Source organism: Geotrypetes seraphini, chromosome 3 (assembly GCF_902459505.1).
Source record: "Geotrypetes seraphini chromosome 3, aGeoSer1.1, whole genome shotgun sequence".
NCBI lineage: Eukaryota > Metazoa > Chordata > Amphibia > Gymnophiona > Dermophiidae > Geotrypetes > Geotrypetes seraphini.
In genome coordinates, this window is record NC_047086.1 from 245,388,366 (window position 1) to 245,405,288 (window position 16,923).

At 43.4% G+C, this 16,923-nt stretch overlaps 1 protein-coding gene across 11 annotated transcripts in view; it reads right to left on the reverse strand.

Annotated features, from left to right (window-relative positions):
* The window catches only part of STXBP5 (syntaxin binding protein 5), a 904,657-nt gene that overhangs the window by 14,833 nt on the left and 872,901 nt on the right, over positions 1-16,923 (reverse strand). For all 11 annotated transcript variants that reach the window (XM_033939585.1, XM_033939588.1, XM_033939587.1 and 8 more), the window contains one exon: positions 10,588-10,753. In XM_033939585.1, coding sequence (XP_033795476.1) covers positions 10,588-10,753 — 166 coding nt within the window. The remainder of the gene's footprint in view (positions 1-10,587; positions 10,754-16,923) is intronic.

Consider the following 16,923-nt stretch of genomic DNA (forward strand, 5'->3'; position numbering starts at 1 on the left):
TTTGTAGGGATCCAAGAGAGTGCTGGATAGTGGTAGCTGGTGGGGGAAGTAGGAAAGCGGAGATAATACCCATGTATGTGGTAGAGGTGAAGGGAAACTCTGATGCACTCAGAAAAAATACACTTGATCCCTCAATGAACTGATTTCTTGCCTCAAAATCTAGTCTTTCTAGTCATTCTCAACAACCACTAGGAGGAAGAGCAAAGCAGAATACCTCCCTCCCACTGGCAGCTGCAGCAGAAGAGATGCATTGTGGCTAGCAGGGGATGATATGCTGCTTTGCTCCTTCTCCTGGCAGCTGAACTAAGGGCTAGTTTCACGAAGCAAACCAATCGTGTACCGATCGGTTTGCAACCCTTTGCGACCAGATTTCCCTCTTATACTATTCACTAACCTCTCCTGTGATCCGCTTCGAATCCATGCATGCAAATGAGGAGAAACGCATGCAAAGTGGGCAGGAACGTGATTCACCAACCAAATTTTAAAAACCAACTGGGCTGGCTGATCAACCCAAGAAGCGACTGCTGGGGATCAGTCGAAAACATCTTTCTGACTCTCCAGCTCCATAGAAGCCCTGCTATCTGCCCTGCTCTCTGCATGTCCTGCCTGCCGCCCCGATGCTCTTCCCCGGATATCTCCTGCCTGCTCTGCCCCGAATCGCTGCACCGCCAACCTGCTGTGCAAAGATCTCTCCTGACTGCCGCCCCAAATATCTCCTGCCCTTCCCCGTACTGCGAGCCCATGGTTTTAACCCACGGGTTTACTTGAAATCAATTTTTATTGAACAGAGAAAGGCAAAAACAACCAACCAAAAATAAAGAGAATAAACCACAATAAGAACAGAGAAGATCCACAGCAGGGGAGAGGCAATCCAGAGGCCCTCCCCCTCACTTCTCAGAACAGCTCAAAGTCGCAGAGTATTAAGAATCGAACTACGAATTCTAGGAGACAGAGAATAGATATAAGGGCCCCAAACCCGCAGAAAAAACTTGGACTGACGAAAGGAAGCACGCACCTGACTCCTCTCAAGCAACATCAAAGCATGCAGACGACTGCGCCATGCCCAATACGCAGGAGGGTCAGCCGACACCCACTCGGTCAAAATAACCTTCTTAGCCACCAAGCCTGCCTTCCGCAGGAGTAAACTGCTAACATCAGGCAGCAAACGAAAAGCCTCAAATTTATCTAAAAGAAACCCCACTGGGGTAAAAGCGATCGAACAGCCCAACATCGGACCACCCGCCTCCAGAAAGACTTAACTACCGGACAACTCCAAAAGGCAAAAAAAAAGGACTTGGGGCAGCAGTACATTTCTCACATTGATCAGAATCTGCCAAACCAGAGCGGTACAATTGAACCCTTGTGAAGTACGCCCTATGGAGCACCCGAAACTGACATTCCTGAAGTTCAGCAGAGACAGAAATAGTCAGGATACGCCAAATAAGGCCTCCCACATCCAAATCCATCGGTAAGAGACCTAATTCCGGGGCCCAACGGGCACACAAAGAGTCCCAAGAGCGAGGCGGGACCAACAAGTACAAAGCCTTATACAACGCCGAAACAGAAAGCCCCCCCATCTGCATAGCTAGCAAAAAATGAGCGAAGCCGAGCGTTTAAACCCAGCTGCAAACCCTCCGCCTGCAAGGAATTAACATAATGGTCCAATTGCAGATAGGCAAAGAAATCAGTGACCTGAACCCCGTTCCTAAGTCGAAATACCGGCCAAGAGGAGAGAGTCCCAGCCTTGGTCAGTACATGTGCCAAAACAGTCATTCCGAAGTGGGCCCAACATCTAAAAGAATAATAAAAGGAAACCCAAAGTCTGAGTAAAGGGACGGTGAGGCTGCCTCAGCCTACAGACCCACCAAATCTCTAACTTTATCCAAATGGTGAGCAGCAACCCTAAATGCCTACTGGAGCAGCGAGCTCCTAGAGAGCCCCCCCCCCCTAGCCGGTCCAGCCGGTCCTCCAAGCCATTACAAAAAGAAAAACAAAAACAAAAAAAACTCCATATTCTGTTGAACCAAAGAACCAATTTGCAGCCCTAAAGGTAGAAGATATAAAAATATCTCAAGAACAGGAAAAAAAACAGCTTGAAAATCTCAAATAGGTGCTGGAGCCATTAAGAAGCGAAAGGTGGTGGTGGTTTGTGATTCCCTTCTGAGAGGTACAGAGGTGTCCATCTGACATTCTGGACATTCTGGGCAGACTTCGTCTGGACGACGTTCTGGGGGAAGAGCAAGCTATTCAGGAAGGACGGACTCCACCTCAGCAGAGACGGAATGAGGCTACTTGCAAACAACATCAAGAGAGAAGTTGAGAAGTTTTTAAACTAGGAAGAAGGGGAAAGCCGACAGTCTACTGAGAGAGTCGATGATTCGGGAACCGGTATACCTGGAGGATACCGTGCAGAAAGACAGAGGGGAAGACTCACCAGAGGATACCGTGCAGGAAGATAGAGGGGAAGACCTACCGGATCACAAGCAAGACAGATTGAAAGAGACACAAGAGGGAAGGAAATGCAAGAAAGGAACGGGTCGTAAACTCAAGTGTATGTACACGAGCACAAGAAGCATAAGGAATAAGATGGGTGAATTAGAAGCTATGGCACAAAAAGATAGCGTTGACATCATCGGCATCACAGAAACATGGTGGACTGAGGAAAACGTCTGGGACACTGTGCTACCAGGATACAAATTATACCACAGAGACAGAGTGGCTCAAAAAGGTGGGGGCATTGCCATATACGTCAAAGAGGGAATTGAATCTACTGGAGAGAACACACCACAACTGATGGATAAGTTAGAGTCTCTATGGATCAAAATTCCGGGAACAAATGGACTAGAAATGAAGATTGGCATCTACTACCGACCCCCAGGGCAGTCTGATGAAATTGATGGGGAAATGACAGACGAGATTAAATGCAACTGCAAGGGAGGCAATGCAGTTATTATCATGGGTGACTAACTATCCAGGGATAGACTGGAACCTAGTCACCTCTGGCTGCACTAGGGAGACCAAGTTCCTGGATACTGTAGGTGATTGCTTCCTGGAACAACTTGTCAAGCAAAATACGACAGGAAATGCAATTCTGGACATAATTCCTTGTGCGAGGACCGGCACAAGGTGTAGAAGTAGAAGGGACACTGGGAAGCAGCAATCACTATATGATCCACTTCGACCTGGATGCAGGTGAGAAATATTGGTCCAAAACGATGGCCACGGCACTGAACTTCTTTTTTTTTTTTATAAATCTTTATTGGTTTTTAATCTAAAAACAGTGCTAAACAAATAAAAGAACAGTAGATATTACATACATTGCACTATTATCTGTACTGGTAACATATATAACATTCCAGATTTTCTACATTTAATAACAACATAATATATAATATAAATGAAGAATAAAGTTACCTAAATGTCACCATCAAAATTTATTTCCCTCCCTCCAACCCCCTACCCTATGGATGTGTAAAAGTATATGAACAGAAAGAAAGATAAAATAAATATACGTTATTATGATTCCACAAATTTAGTCAATGGGCTCCAAACTTTATTAAATACACCACTAAATCCCCTACATTCTGCATTAATTCTTTCATATCTGTATGTAGTGCATACATTCACCCACCAAAAAGTGTAACTTATTCTGTCATGGTTTTTCCAGTTACTTGTGATCTATTGAATACCTATGGCTGTCATTATCATAAAAAGACGGCTCATATCCAAAGTGGGTTTCACATGTAGTAATGTGCCATATATAATGGTCTCATATGATAGTGGAACATTTGACTCTAGAACCAGATTTATTTGTCTCCAAATGGACTTCCAAAATATAAATATAAAAGGACAAAAATATAACAGATGGTCCAAAGTCCCTATATCACTGTGGATATACGGCACTGAACTTCTGAAAAGGGAATTACGAAGGGATGAGACTCATGGGTGGGGAAGAAGATTAAGAAAAGGATAAGCACTGTAAAAACACTAGAGGAAGCTTAGTCCCTCGGTGGCCTGGTATGGGCCTACTCTATAAACAAACACCTGGGATTCTCAACCCAGTCTTCAGGACACAACCAGCTAGTTGAGTTTTTAGGGTACCCACAAAGAATATGCATGAGATAAGGTTTGCATACAATGGAGGAATGGTATGCAAATTTATCTCATGTATATTCATTGTGGATACCCTGAAAACCCAACTGGCTGGGTGTGTCCTCATGACTAGGTTGAGAACCACTGCTTTACAGAATCTGGCATAAGTACATGCAGAACTTATAGTATTCTCTAAGGGCTAGATTCATAAAACTTACCAATCCTGTACCGATGGTTTTGCGATCGTTTCCTGACCTAACATAGTAACATAGTAGATGGCGGCAGATAAAGACCCGAATGGTCCATCCAGTCTGCCCAACCTGATTCAATTTAAAAATTCCAGGCATCCACTACCCTCTCCGTAAAGTAGAATTTCCTAACATTGCCCCTGAATCTACCACCCCTCAACCTCAAATTATGTCCTCTGGTTTTACCATTTTCCTTTCTCTGGAAAAGATTTTGTTCTACGTTAATACCCTTTAAGTATTTGAACGTCTGAATCATATCTCCCCTGTCTCTCCTTTCCTCTAGGGTATACATATTCAGGGCTTCCAGTCTCTCCTCATACGTCTTATGGCGCAAGCCTCCTATCATTTTCGTCGCCCTCCTCTGGACCGCCTCAAGTCTTCTTACGTCTTTCGCCAGATAGGGTCTCCAAAACTGAACACAATACTCCAATGGGGGCTCACCAATGACCTGTACAGGGGCATCAACACCTTCTTCCTTCTACTGACTACGCCTCTCTTTATACAGCCCAGCATCCTTCTGGCAGCAGCCACTGCCTTGTCACACTGTTTTTCGCCTTTAGATCTTCGGACACTATCACCCCAAGGCCCCTCTCCCCGTCCGTGCATATCAGCTTCTCTCCTCCCAGCATATACGGTTCCTTTCTATTATTAATCCCCAAATGCATTACTCTGCATTTCTTTGCATTGAATTTTAGTTGCCAGGCATTAGACCATTCCTCTAACTTTTGCAGATCCTTTTTCATATTTTCCACTCCCTCTTCGGTGTCTACTCTGTTACAAATCTTGGTATCATCTGCAAAAAGGCACACTTTTCCTTCTAACCCTTCAGCAATGTCACTCACATACATATTGAACAGGATTGGCCCCAGCACCGAACCCTGAGGGACTCCACTAGTCACCTTTCCTTCCTTCGAGTGACTTCCAATAACCACCACCCTCTGGCGTCTGTCCGACAGCCAGTTTCTGACCCAGTTCACCACTTTGGGTCCTAACTTCAGCCCTTCAAGTTTGTTCAACAGCCTCCTATGAGGAACTGTATCAAAGGCTTTGCTGAAATCCAAGTAAATTACATCTAGCATATGTCCTCGATCCAGCTCTCTGGTCACCCAATCAAAAAATTCAATCAGGTTCGTTTGACACGATTTACCTTTTGTAAAGCCATGTTGCCTCGGATCCTGTAACCCATTAGATTCAAGGAAGTACACTATCCTTTCTTTCAGCAACACTTCCATTATTTTTCCAACAACTGAAGTGAGGCTCACCGGCCTGTAGTTTCCTGCTTCATCCCTGTGACCACTTTTATGAATAGGGACCACATCCGCTCTCCTCCAATCCCCAGGAATCACTCCCGTCTCCAGAGATTTGTTGATCAAATCTTTAATAGGACTCGCCAGAACCTCTCTGAGCTCCCTTAGTATCCTGGGATGGATCCTGTCTGGTCCCATCGCTTTGTCCACCTTCAGTTTTTCAAGTTGCTCATAAACATCCTCCTCCGTGAACGGCGCAGAATCTACTCCATTTTCTCGTGTAACTTTGCCAGACAATCTCGGTCCTTCTCCAGGATTTTCTTCTGTGAACACAGAACAGAAGTATTTGTTTAGCACATTTGCTTTCTCCTCATCACTCTCCACATATTTGTTCCCAGCATCTTTTAGCCTAGCAATTCCATTTTTTATCTTCCTCCTTTCACTAATATATCTGAAAAAATTTTTATCTCCCTTTTTTACATTTTTAGCCATTTGTTCTTCTGCCTGTGCCTTCACCAAACGTATCTCTCTCTTGGCTTCTTTCAGTTTCACCCTGTAGTCCTTTCTGCTCTCCTCTTCTTGGGTTTTTTTTATATTTCATGAACGCCAACTCTTTCGCCTTTATTTTCTCAGCCACTAGGTTGGAGAACCATATCGGCTTCCTTTTTCTCTTGTTTTTATTGATTTTCTTCACATAAAGGTCCGTAGCCATTTTATCGCTCCTTTCAGCTTAGACCACTGTCTTTCCACTTCTCTTATGTCCTCCCATCCTAACAGCTCTTTCTTCAGGTACTTTCCCATTGCATTAAAGTCTGTACGTTTGAAATCTAGGACTTTAAGTATCGTGCGACCACTCTCCACTTTAGCCGTTATATCAAACCAAACCGTTTGATGATCGCTACTACCCAGGTGAGCACCCACTCGAACATTAGAGATACTCTCTCCATTTGTGAGGACCAGATCCAATATCGCTTTTTCCCTTGTGGGTTCCGTCACCATTTGTCTGAGCAGAGCCTCTTGAAAGGCATCCACAATCTCCCTACTTCTTTCCGATTCCGCAGACGGAACATTCCAGTCCGCATCCGGCAGGTTGAAATCTCCCAACAGCAGAACCTCCTCTTTCCTTCCAAACTTTTGGATATCCACAATCAGATCCTTATCAATTTGCTGCGATTGAGTCGGAGGTCTGTAGACTACACCCACGTAGATAGAAGTTCCATCTTCTCTTTTCAGAGCAATCCATATCGCTTCTTCCTCTCCCCAGGTCCCTTGCATTTCGGTCACTTGGATATTGATCTTTACATAGAGAGTTACTCCTCCACCTTTATGACCATCTCTGTCCTTCCTAAAAAGATTATATCCCGGTATGTTTGCATCCCATCCATGTGATTCACTGAACCATGTCTCTGTGATAGCAACAATATCTAGATCTGCCTCTAGCATCTGGGCTTGCAGATCATGAACTTTGTTGCTTAGACTGCGAGCATTTGTGGTCATCGCTTTCCAGCTATTTTTCAGCGATAATCTCCTTTTCTGTATGGATTTTTGTGTCGTTTCACTTTCCGTTGCAATACTAAGAAATAAGTTGCTGATATTGCTTATGTTGCAGCCTTTACTACTATCACATCTTTTCTTTTGCCGGGGGTGGTCTCTATAATTGTCCTTCGTACATACACCACCCCCACCTTCTAGTTTAAATGCATAGAAAAATATTGTCTAAATTTCTCTGCAAGGTTTCTTTTTCCTGCTGTAGTAATATGTAGCCCATCAGTGCAATATAGCTTCTTGTCCTTCCATGTATTTCCCCATCCTCCTATGTACCTGAAGCCTTCTTGATGACACCAGGCTCTGAGCCATCTATTAAAGTCCTCTGTGTTTTTCACTCTTTGCTCTCCCTTTCCATATGCAGGCAGTATTTCAGAAAAAGCTAAAGTCTTTACAAAAGGTTTCACGCCCTCACCAAGCTCCCGAAAAGCTTTCTGTGCTGCAAGTGTGGAGTTGTTGGCCAGGTCATTTGTTCCCAGATGAATAACAACATCAGTGTTAAAATCCTTAGTTTCTTCTTTAATTATAGTCAGTATTTGCCTGGAACTCCTGGTAGCTGAGGATCCTGGAAGACATTTCACTATTTTGATCTCCTCGCCCTGTGTTCCAAGGTTAATGCCTCTGATGACGGAATCCCCCAACAGTAATAGTTTTCTGTTTTTGGCTTTTTTATTTGTACTTAGGGTGCGCTTTTTCTCTTGAGTTACCTTCATTGGTTCCAGTCCCACCTCCCTTCTGTTTTCCTGAGTATCGCAGTGCACTAGTGGAGCGAAGAAATTCTGTAGAGGTAATATTAGTGAAGGTGGATGTTTCTGTGTTACATGTCGCAGTCTTCCTGAGCCTACTGTGACCCATTTATTCCTGGGCTGTTTTATTCTTTGAGGTAGAGGTGGTAAGTTGGTATGATTTTGTGGAGTGATGGAAGCTGCTTTAATTGTATTCAATTCCTGTTTAAGTTTGCAGAGCTCCTCCTTAATACTGGCAAGTTGAAGACAGATGGGGCAAGCCTTAAGCCTCCAAATAGTATGTCTTGGAATTAAAGCACCACAGTGATTGCATAGAATAAAGGTCATCTTGGTTGTGAAGTGACTTGATTTGAGTAGTCCTGATTATATGGGTCTCTATATATGAATAGTGGTCCCTGGGGTTGGTGGGACTATAAGTCTTACCCTTATTCCTATGAAGGGAAAGGGAAAGAGGAAATAAGATTTAAAAGAGGAAAGAGAAGGGTTTATTTTTTGTGCTTTTTTATATTTTTTTTAGTAAGAAACAGGGAGGAGAAGAGAAATTAAGCAGATATAATGCTGAAAACCAGTGAAACGAGTAGAATATGAAATGCTGAGTAACTTAGCTTTTAGAAGTTCACAGGGCAGCCTTATTCACAGCAATGTCCTAAAGATAATGCAATTAACCTTAGAAGTAAAACAGAGCCCCTCCCTTCTCCACCTAATCAGCAGAAAACAATGGCTGAATACTAGTAAGACAGAAATATAGGCTCTATACCACCTAAAACACAGTATTTTAAACAAAAATGCAGGTTCTATCAGTGCTACCCTAAAACACAGGATTTATAACAGGATTTTCCCTACTTTAGTCACCCTGAGCCACAGGCACCAGGATTTAATTAGAGTTAACAAAGTCTTACCCTTTTTCCTATGAAGAGGAAGAGGAAATAAGATTTAACAGAGGAAAGAGAAGGGTTTATTTTTTTGTGTTTTTTAATATTTTTTTTAGTAAGAAACAGGGAGGAGAAGAGAAATTAAGCAGATTCATTAAAAAGCTGTGTGATCAATATCCGATCCGCACATGCAAATGAGGGGAAATGCCATGCTTAAATAGGAGGGCGATTCACTAAACAGAAGAAGGAACACCGACTGGGGTTGCCGATCCAAACTGAAGCAACTGCTGAGGACCAGTCGTTCACGTTCTTGCCGACTGCCCTGCTCTCTGCTGCCCTGAAATCCCAGCCCTGCCACCATGAAATCCCAGTATCAAAATAAAAAATAAAACCATCAAAATAAAACTGAAATCCCTGAAATCTCCCTGCTTTCTTCTGCCCTGTTTCTCTGTGAGCCTGTGGTTTTAACCCACGGATTTAAAGCGTGATCTGTTCAATAGCTCTTCCTGTTTTTTATTTATTTTCTGTCCTATGGAAGACTGCAGCCAAGCTTGAGAGAGAGGGAGGAGGAGTTAACAGAAGTGGGCCAGAGCCACAGGTAGCACCTAACATGATTGGTTGTACAACGTTCTGTGGGCGAAGGAACTCCTTCCCCCTGTAGCACTGATTGAGTGGATGTTCTTTTCCATTCTGGCTGCACAAATTGAAATGATTCCTGCGCATACATCTTGATTGCTCTACAACGATCCGTGGGATCGCTTGTGGGCGTACGTCCAATTAGATCATTTGAATGCAGGAACTGTTGTGAATCGGTTGCCCGGCAAGACTCAGCCACGAATCGCCCAACAATGATCCTGGAGACAGAGTTTAATGAATCTAGGCCTAAGTTACACTAGTCTGTCTTGCCCATGCTCTGTTATTTTTTTAAGCAAGTAAGGTGCCAGCACTCAAATACCAGGCTATTCTTCAGGAGTGGGGTGATCATTGAGGGCCCCACCCAACAATACCCAGGCCCCCAGCAACCAGCCACAGAACCCATGAAAAGGCAGCACTAAGTGTGCAGAACCTGAGCTACTTATTCATACTTGGGGACAATGGGTCATTTTTATCAAGCAGTGGAAAAGGTACCAGTACTCAGTACACGAATACCCTTTCAAAAAAAGCCATTGCTATACACATAGAGACCAGCGACTAGGAACATATCTAGCAAATAAATGTATTATAAACATTTACACATATAACTGGCACACATAACATTACCACCTGCTTTACAGAATCACTCCCTGAGGGCCAGATTCTATAAACAATGCCTAAATTGTAGGCACCTCTCGGTGCAGTTGTCAGCCAACCACTAGGCGCCACTTACAGAATCACACCTAATGGTATCTAAGCGGGCTTAGGCATTGCTAATCATCCTAAAGGTAGGCACTGCTCCATTAGGCCAGCGTTTCACTCCCCTGATTTAGATGGGCTTATCTTAGACACCTGACGTTGTCTAAGTAAACCATGCCTGTTTAACGTAGGCACTATTAGATGTGGGAAGGCGCCACCTCTTAGGCATCGATAGGAATCTTAAGAGTTCAGTGTCAAACTCTTAAATTGCTTATCTGATCTTTTTTTGATTGGCTGAAAACCAACCTGGTCAATTACCATGGCAATTAAGCCAATTTAAAACAAAGTTAGGCACTGATCCTGAACTGAGTTGTTGCTAGGTGGCTGCAATTAGGACGCCTAGCAATGCCTAATATAGGCACCATTTATAAGATATGGTCCCGAATGTCAAGTTTATAAGAAGAATGGGTCACACAACTGCATAACTTTATAGTAGATTATTTACCTGCAGATTTTCACATGTTTCCTGACTATAGGTGATCCTCTGGATTTCTGTTGGCGACACTAGGTATAACGCTTGTCCATTGTTGGTGAAGCAGAATGTTCTGGCTATCCGCATGTTGGTAAGTGGCAAGTAATTTACATCCAACAACGGCCTTAAACTTGGCAAACTTGAGAAGAAAATGAGAAAACATATCAAGAAAAACGGAGATCTGTTTCTCAAGTGTACTACATTTATACTGATTATAAAAACATTGGCTTGTAACAAAACATTTTATACCCAATCAGTCCATGTGAAAAATTTATTTATACTTCCTTGCAGCCATGTTATCTGGCAGCAAGAGTCAAGGTAAATTGCCTAAAGATGCCATGAAGCAGCAATGTTATGAATAATCATTTAGATTTCTATAGCATAGGTCAACAAAGCAGGAAACTACATTGCTTACTAATTTAGAACTTTAAAAGCATCATGCCAGTGCTGGTTCAAGGGTTTGTGGCTCTGGTCTCCTCCCCCCCCCCAGTCTTCATTGGCATCTCCCTCCTCCCCCAGCATTGGCACTGCTTTTTACAGCAGTGAGAGCACATCACCTTGCTCTCCTCCAAGCACAGCTGATGGCACAATCCCAGGTTTGAACGCAAGAGCAGGAAGTGCCTGGTCTCACATTTAAACCTGCTGGTGGCCAAGTCCAGAAGAGAGCACAGTAGTTAGAACAAAACACACTCTCGATACTGTGAATAGTGAGCTGGTGAGGCAGGCTTTTGGGACCCTTGAGCCTTGGTGGCTTGAGCTAGCCTCGCATCATGCGGACAAATGGCAACACATTTCAGGTGCCTGGAATGCAAAAAATGTTTTCAAAGAAATGAAGGGACAAGGAATATTATCACGGTTAATGCACAATTGTAGGTAGATGTAGATATAGGGAAACAAAGTCACCTGCCGAATGTGGCATAATCAGTATTACAGTTAGTATGAATAAGCATCCCAGTTCAAATAAAGCACCGTTACTTACATGTAACAGGTGTTATCCAGGGACAGCAGGCAGATATTCTCACAGATGGGTGATGTCATCCACGGAGCCCGGTATAGACAGTGCTAAAGTATACTGTCACTTTAAGCTTTTAGTGACGCTTTGAGACTACCCTCACCGCGCATGCGCAAGTGCTTTCCCACTCGACGCCGGCACATGAGGTCATCAGTTCTATGCCCAAGTGAAAAAGCCAACTAGGAGAGGCGGGCGGGCTGTGATAATATCTGCCTGCTGTCCCTGGATAACATCTGGATAATACCTGTTACAGATAAATAACTGTGCTTTATCCCAGGTCAAGCAGGCAGCATATTCTCACAGATGGGCTCCCTAGCTTAACTGAAAGGAATGGAGGGAAAGTTGGCCTCTAAATAAAGAATAAATGGTGCAGTACCACTGAATGAACTCAGACATATCATATGATATGAAAGAAAGAGCATTTTTCCCTATCTATCCCAGGCAGGCTGCTGCTTTATCTAATGTACCTGGGGCACTGGGGGATTCAGTGACTTGAAAACAATGTATATAGGGTAAAGAGAGATCAATCATAAATCCATAAAAATACCTCCCTTTAAATGTGTGATTAATGGAGATAAGTCTGATATGAGAAAACTTCATCACTGTTTCTAATTAAGAATTTGAAAACTGAATATAAGGGAGGTATTTTTGTGGATTCAGTGACTTGCCCAGGGTCATAAGGAGCAGTCTGGGATTTGAACCCACAACCCCAGGGTGCTGGGGGCTGTAGCTCTAACCACTGCACCACACACTCCCCCTTGGGTTACTTCATTAGGAATTTTTTTTTTAATGTCCATGTAGATGTTATTATGAAATTCTAAAGGAAATATTTATCTTTACTGAACCAGATTATGTGAAAGTATTTCATCAAGACATGCCTCCACCTAAAGCCACCAGACAAGGTGGAATGAAATCTAAGGGAGTCCTTCAATTCCTTTTGGATAGAGGGAGTGTGCTAGATGTGGTGTATTTAGATTTTAGCAAAGGCTTTAACAGTGTTTCACACAGACGTCTAATAAATAAACTGAGTATGGGCCCCAAAGTGACAGAGTGGATCAAGAACTGGTTAAGTGGAAGGTGACACAGGGTAGTGATCAATGGAGATCTCTCTGAGGAAAGGGATGTTATTAGTAGTGTACCTCAAAGTTCAGTTCATGGGCCTTAGTGAAAGGAGGAAGATGAAAAATGGAATTGCTAGGCTAAAAGATGCTGGGAACCAATATGTGGAAAGTGATGAGGAGAAAGCGAATGGGCTAAACAAATACTTCTGTTCTGTGTTCACAGAAGAAAATCCTGGAGAAGGACCGAGATTGTCTAGCAAAGTTACACGAGAAAATGGAGTAGATTCTGCGCCATTCACGGAGGAGGGTGTTTATGAGCAACTTGAAAAACTGAAGGTGGACAAAGCGATGGGACCAGACGGGATCCATCCCAGGATACTAAGGGAGCTCAGAGAGGTTCTGGCGAGTCCTATTAAAGACTTGTTCAACAAATCTCTGGAGACGGGAGTGATTCCTGGGGATTGGAGGAGAGCGGATGTGGTCCCTATTCATAAAAGTGGTCACAGGGATGAAGCAGGAAACTACAGGCCGGTGAGCCTCACTTCAGTTGTTGGAAAAATAATGGAAGTTTTGCTGAAAGAAAGGATAGTGTACTTCCTTGAATCTAATGGGTTACAGGATCCGAGGCAACATGGCTTTACAAAAGGTAAATTGTGCTAAACGAACCTGATTGAATTTTTTGATTGGGTGACCAGAGAGCTGGATCGAGGACATATGCTAGATGTAATTTACTTGGATTTCAGCAAAGCCTTTGATACAGTTCCTCATAGGAGGCTGTTGAACAAACTTGAAGGGCTGAAGTTAGGCTCAAAGTGGTGAACTGGGTCAGAAACTGGCTGTCGGACAGACGCCAGAGGGTGGTGGTTAATGGAAGTCGCTCGAAGGAAGGAAAGGTGACTAGTGGAGTCCCTCAGGGTTCGGTGCTGGGGCCAATCCTGTTCAATATGTATGTAAGTGACATTGCTGAAGGGTTAGAAGGAAAAGTGTGCCTTTTTGCAGATGATACCAAGATTTGTAACAGAGTAGACACCGTAGAGGGAGTGGAAAATATGAAAAAGGATCTGCAAAAGTTAGAGGAATGGTCTAATGCCTGGCAACTAAAATTCAATGCAAAGAAATGCAGAGTAATGCATTTGGGGATTAATAATAGGAAGGAACCGTATATGCTGGGAGGAGAGAAGCTGATATGCACGGACGGGGAGAGGGACCTTGGGGTGATAGTGTCCGAAGATCTAAAGGCGAAAAAACAGTGTGACAAGGCAGTGGCTGCTGCCAAAAGGATTCTGGGCTGTATAAAGAGAGGCGTAGTCAGTAGAAGGAAGAAGGTGTTGATGCCCCTGTACAGGGCATTGGTAAGGCCCCACTTGGAGTATTGTGTTCAATTTTGGAGACAGTATCTGGCGAAGGACGTAAGAAGACTTGAGGCGGTCCAGAGGAGGGCGACGAAAATGATAGGAGGCTTGCGCCAGAAGACGTATGAGGAGAGACTGGAAGCCCTGAATATGTATACCCTAGAGGAAAGGAGAGACAGGGGAGATATGATTCAGACGTTCAAATACTTAAAGGGTATTAACGTAGAACAAAATCCTTTCCAGAGAAAGGAAAATGGTAAAACCAGAGGACATAATTTGAGGTTGAGAGGTGGTAGATTCAGGGGCAATGTTAGGAAATTCTACTTTACGGAGAGGGTGGTGGATGCCTGGAATGCGCTCCCAAGAGAGGTGGTGGAGAGTAAAACTGTGACTGAGTTCAAAGAAGCGTGGGATGAACACAGAAGATTTAGAATCAGAAAATAATATTAAATATTGAACTAAGGCCAGTACTGGGCAGACTTGCACAGTCTGTGTCTTTATATGGCCGTTTGGTGGAGGATGGGCAGGGGAGGGCTTCAATGGCTGGGAGGGTGTAGATGGGCTGGAGTAAGTCTTAACAGAGATTTCGGCAGTTGGAACCCAAGCACAGTACAGGGTAAAGCTTTGGATTCTTGCCCAGAAATAGCTAAGAAGAAAAAATTAAAAAATTTAAATTGAATCAGGTTGGGCAGACTGGATGGACCATTCGGGTCTTTATCTGCCGTCATCTACTATGTTACTATGTTTTAAAAATTTTGTAAGCGATATTGCTGAAGGGCTGTCAGGTAAGATTTGCCTTTTTGTGGATGATACCAAAATCTGCAATAGATTAGATACCCCTGATGGTGTGAACAACATGAAGGACCTAGCGAAGCTTGAAGCACGTCTGAAATTTGGCAGCTAAAATTTAATGCTAAGAAATGCAAGATCATGCAAAAACCCAAAGTACAGTTTAGGGGGTGAAGACTATTCTTTGTAATCTCAATGGTGAAAGACTAAAACTAACTTTTGTAGATTTTTTTGAGCCATGGCAGTCACAGGCCCAACTCAAAACTTCTGCCTATTGATTAAAGAGACTGTTTCTTGTGTTCCAGGCCATGTGAAATAACAGTACTTGAGATTTTGAGTTAATAGGTTTTTTTTATGGCTGTGTTTGCACAGGACCACACCCAACCCTTGCTCACGCTATTAAATCTCCTATGATAGAGGTAAGATCTGGCCTCTAAGAAAAGAGCTTAGACACATACACAGTTAGTTCAAGTTAGCAGTAGTCTTACTTCCCGGTATACTTCACACTAGAGGTGAGTTGCCATGAACCGTCATTCTCCAGGCCTAGTTTTCTGCCATATTATAACTTATCAATTCTGGAGCACCCTGGCTCCTCTGCTTACCAATAAACCTAGTCAAAACAAATAGTGGGAAAACCAAATATCTTGGTACTCTATCTATATGAGTGATTGAAGAGAGTATAGGCAAAATGATATAAAATCACTCCTCCTTGTAGTACTTCTTATACAAGTGTGGGATTTGAACCCACAACCCCAGGGTGCTGGGGGCTATAGCTCTAACCACTTCTTATACAAGTTGGTAATTTTTGATGAAATATATGCTCAGAGACATGGAGGCAAAAACAAGGGGCAAAGCCCCAACAATGTCGCCTCACCACCCAGTCATTGCATATAATTAAATAGAAGATATTTTTCTTCACTACAGAATCCAGCATTTGTATGCTACTGAAAGTTCAAAAACAAAGAACTTATCTCAATCACAGTTTCCAACATGGCCCGTTTCGATCCTGTGTCAGGGAACTGAGTTATGCATTCAAAACACCTTACAGGCTGGTTGTCTGAAAAAGTCTCGAGGATGTTTCAAAAAGCTAACTTCCTCCATCAATTTTCAACTAGCCTTTTTGCCTCCATGTCTCTGAGTATATATTTCATCTAAAATTACCACCTTGTATAAGAAGCTTGTTTACTGTACTACAGGAGTGATTTTATATTATTTAACCAATAAACCTAGTTGGAATTCAGGATATATGCAAATAACCTTATGACTGCTGCACCCTAGGCAAACCAGCCACTGGTTCAGCCCATTTGACCAGTTCTATGGGGGAACCAGCTTCCTAAAGAAGAGTTGTTAAGAAGGAAGCAAAACCTTACCATTGAATTCTTCTAATAAGCACCAGAACTTGGTGGAACAGCAATCACACCCTGGACAGGACCCAATTAAACATGACCTCTTGGCCCTGTCCTCTATTCCTGGCTGTTAGTGATATAGTTCAAAGTCTTCAGGGTAAAAACAAGCCCTCATTTCCCATACAATAATCTTCATGCCAGTACCTCCTCAACATCTAGATATGTACTTTCTTAATAACCAGGTAAGTACTTCCTAGTTCCTTAGGGGACCAGACACTGGGACTTACAGCCTGATTTGGCCATCCTGGGTTCTGTGTTTTCAGGCAACCATCCCTCTTTAGGGTTTCCCAACCCCTTCTGTCTATTGTCTGGGGCAAACCTCTGTTATAGGGGATTTGAGCACAAAACCCCTCCCTTTCTGCAATGGCCGTACCTATCTGAAAGCTCCCATTCTCACCACCCTTCCATGCTCTTCCTTCCAGCCCTGTTCTGGTAGGCACCAGAACCTTCCCCAAGTGGGAAATGGGGCCCTCTAGATTCTGACCCTTAAAAGGGCAGGACAACTAGCCTTTTTGACCAAAACTATAGCTAGGCAATTAGAGCTCCCTCGAGCAGCCTACCATAACACTACCATACTCTTGTTTTAAACTCATAACAGGGCTCTAGAGCATCACCCTGTGGCTTCACCCAGCAATGGCAGCCCCCTTTCTGGAGTTGACAAGAGCTATACCTGTCACAGTCTGTATGCT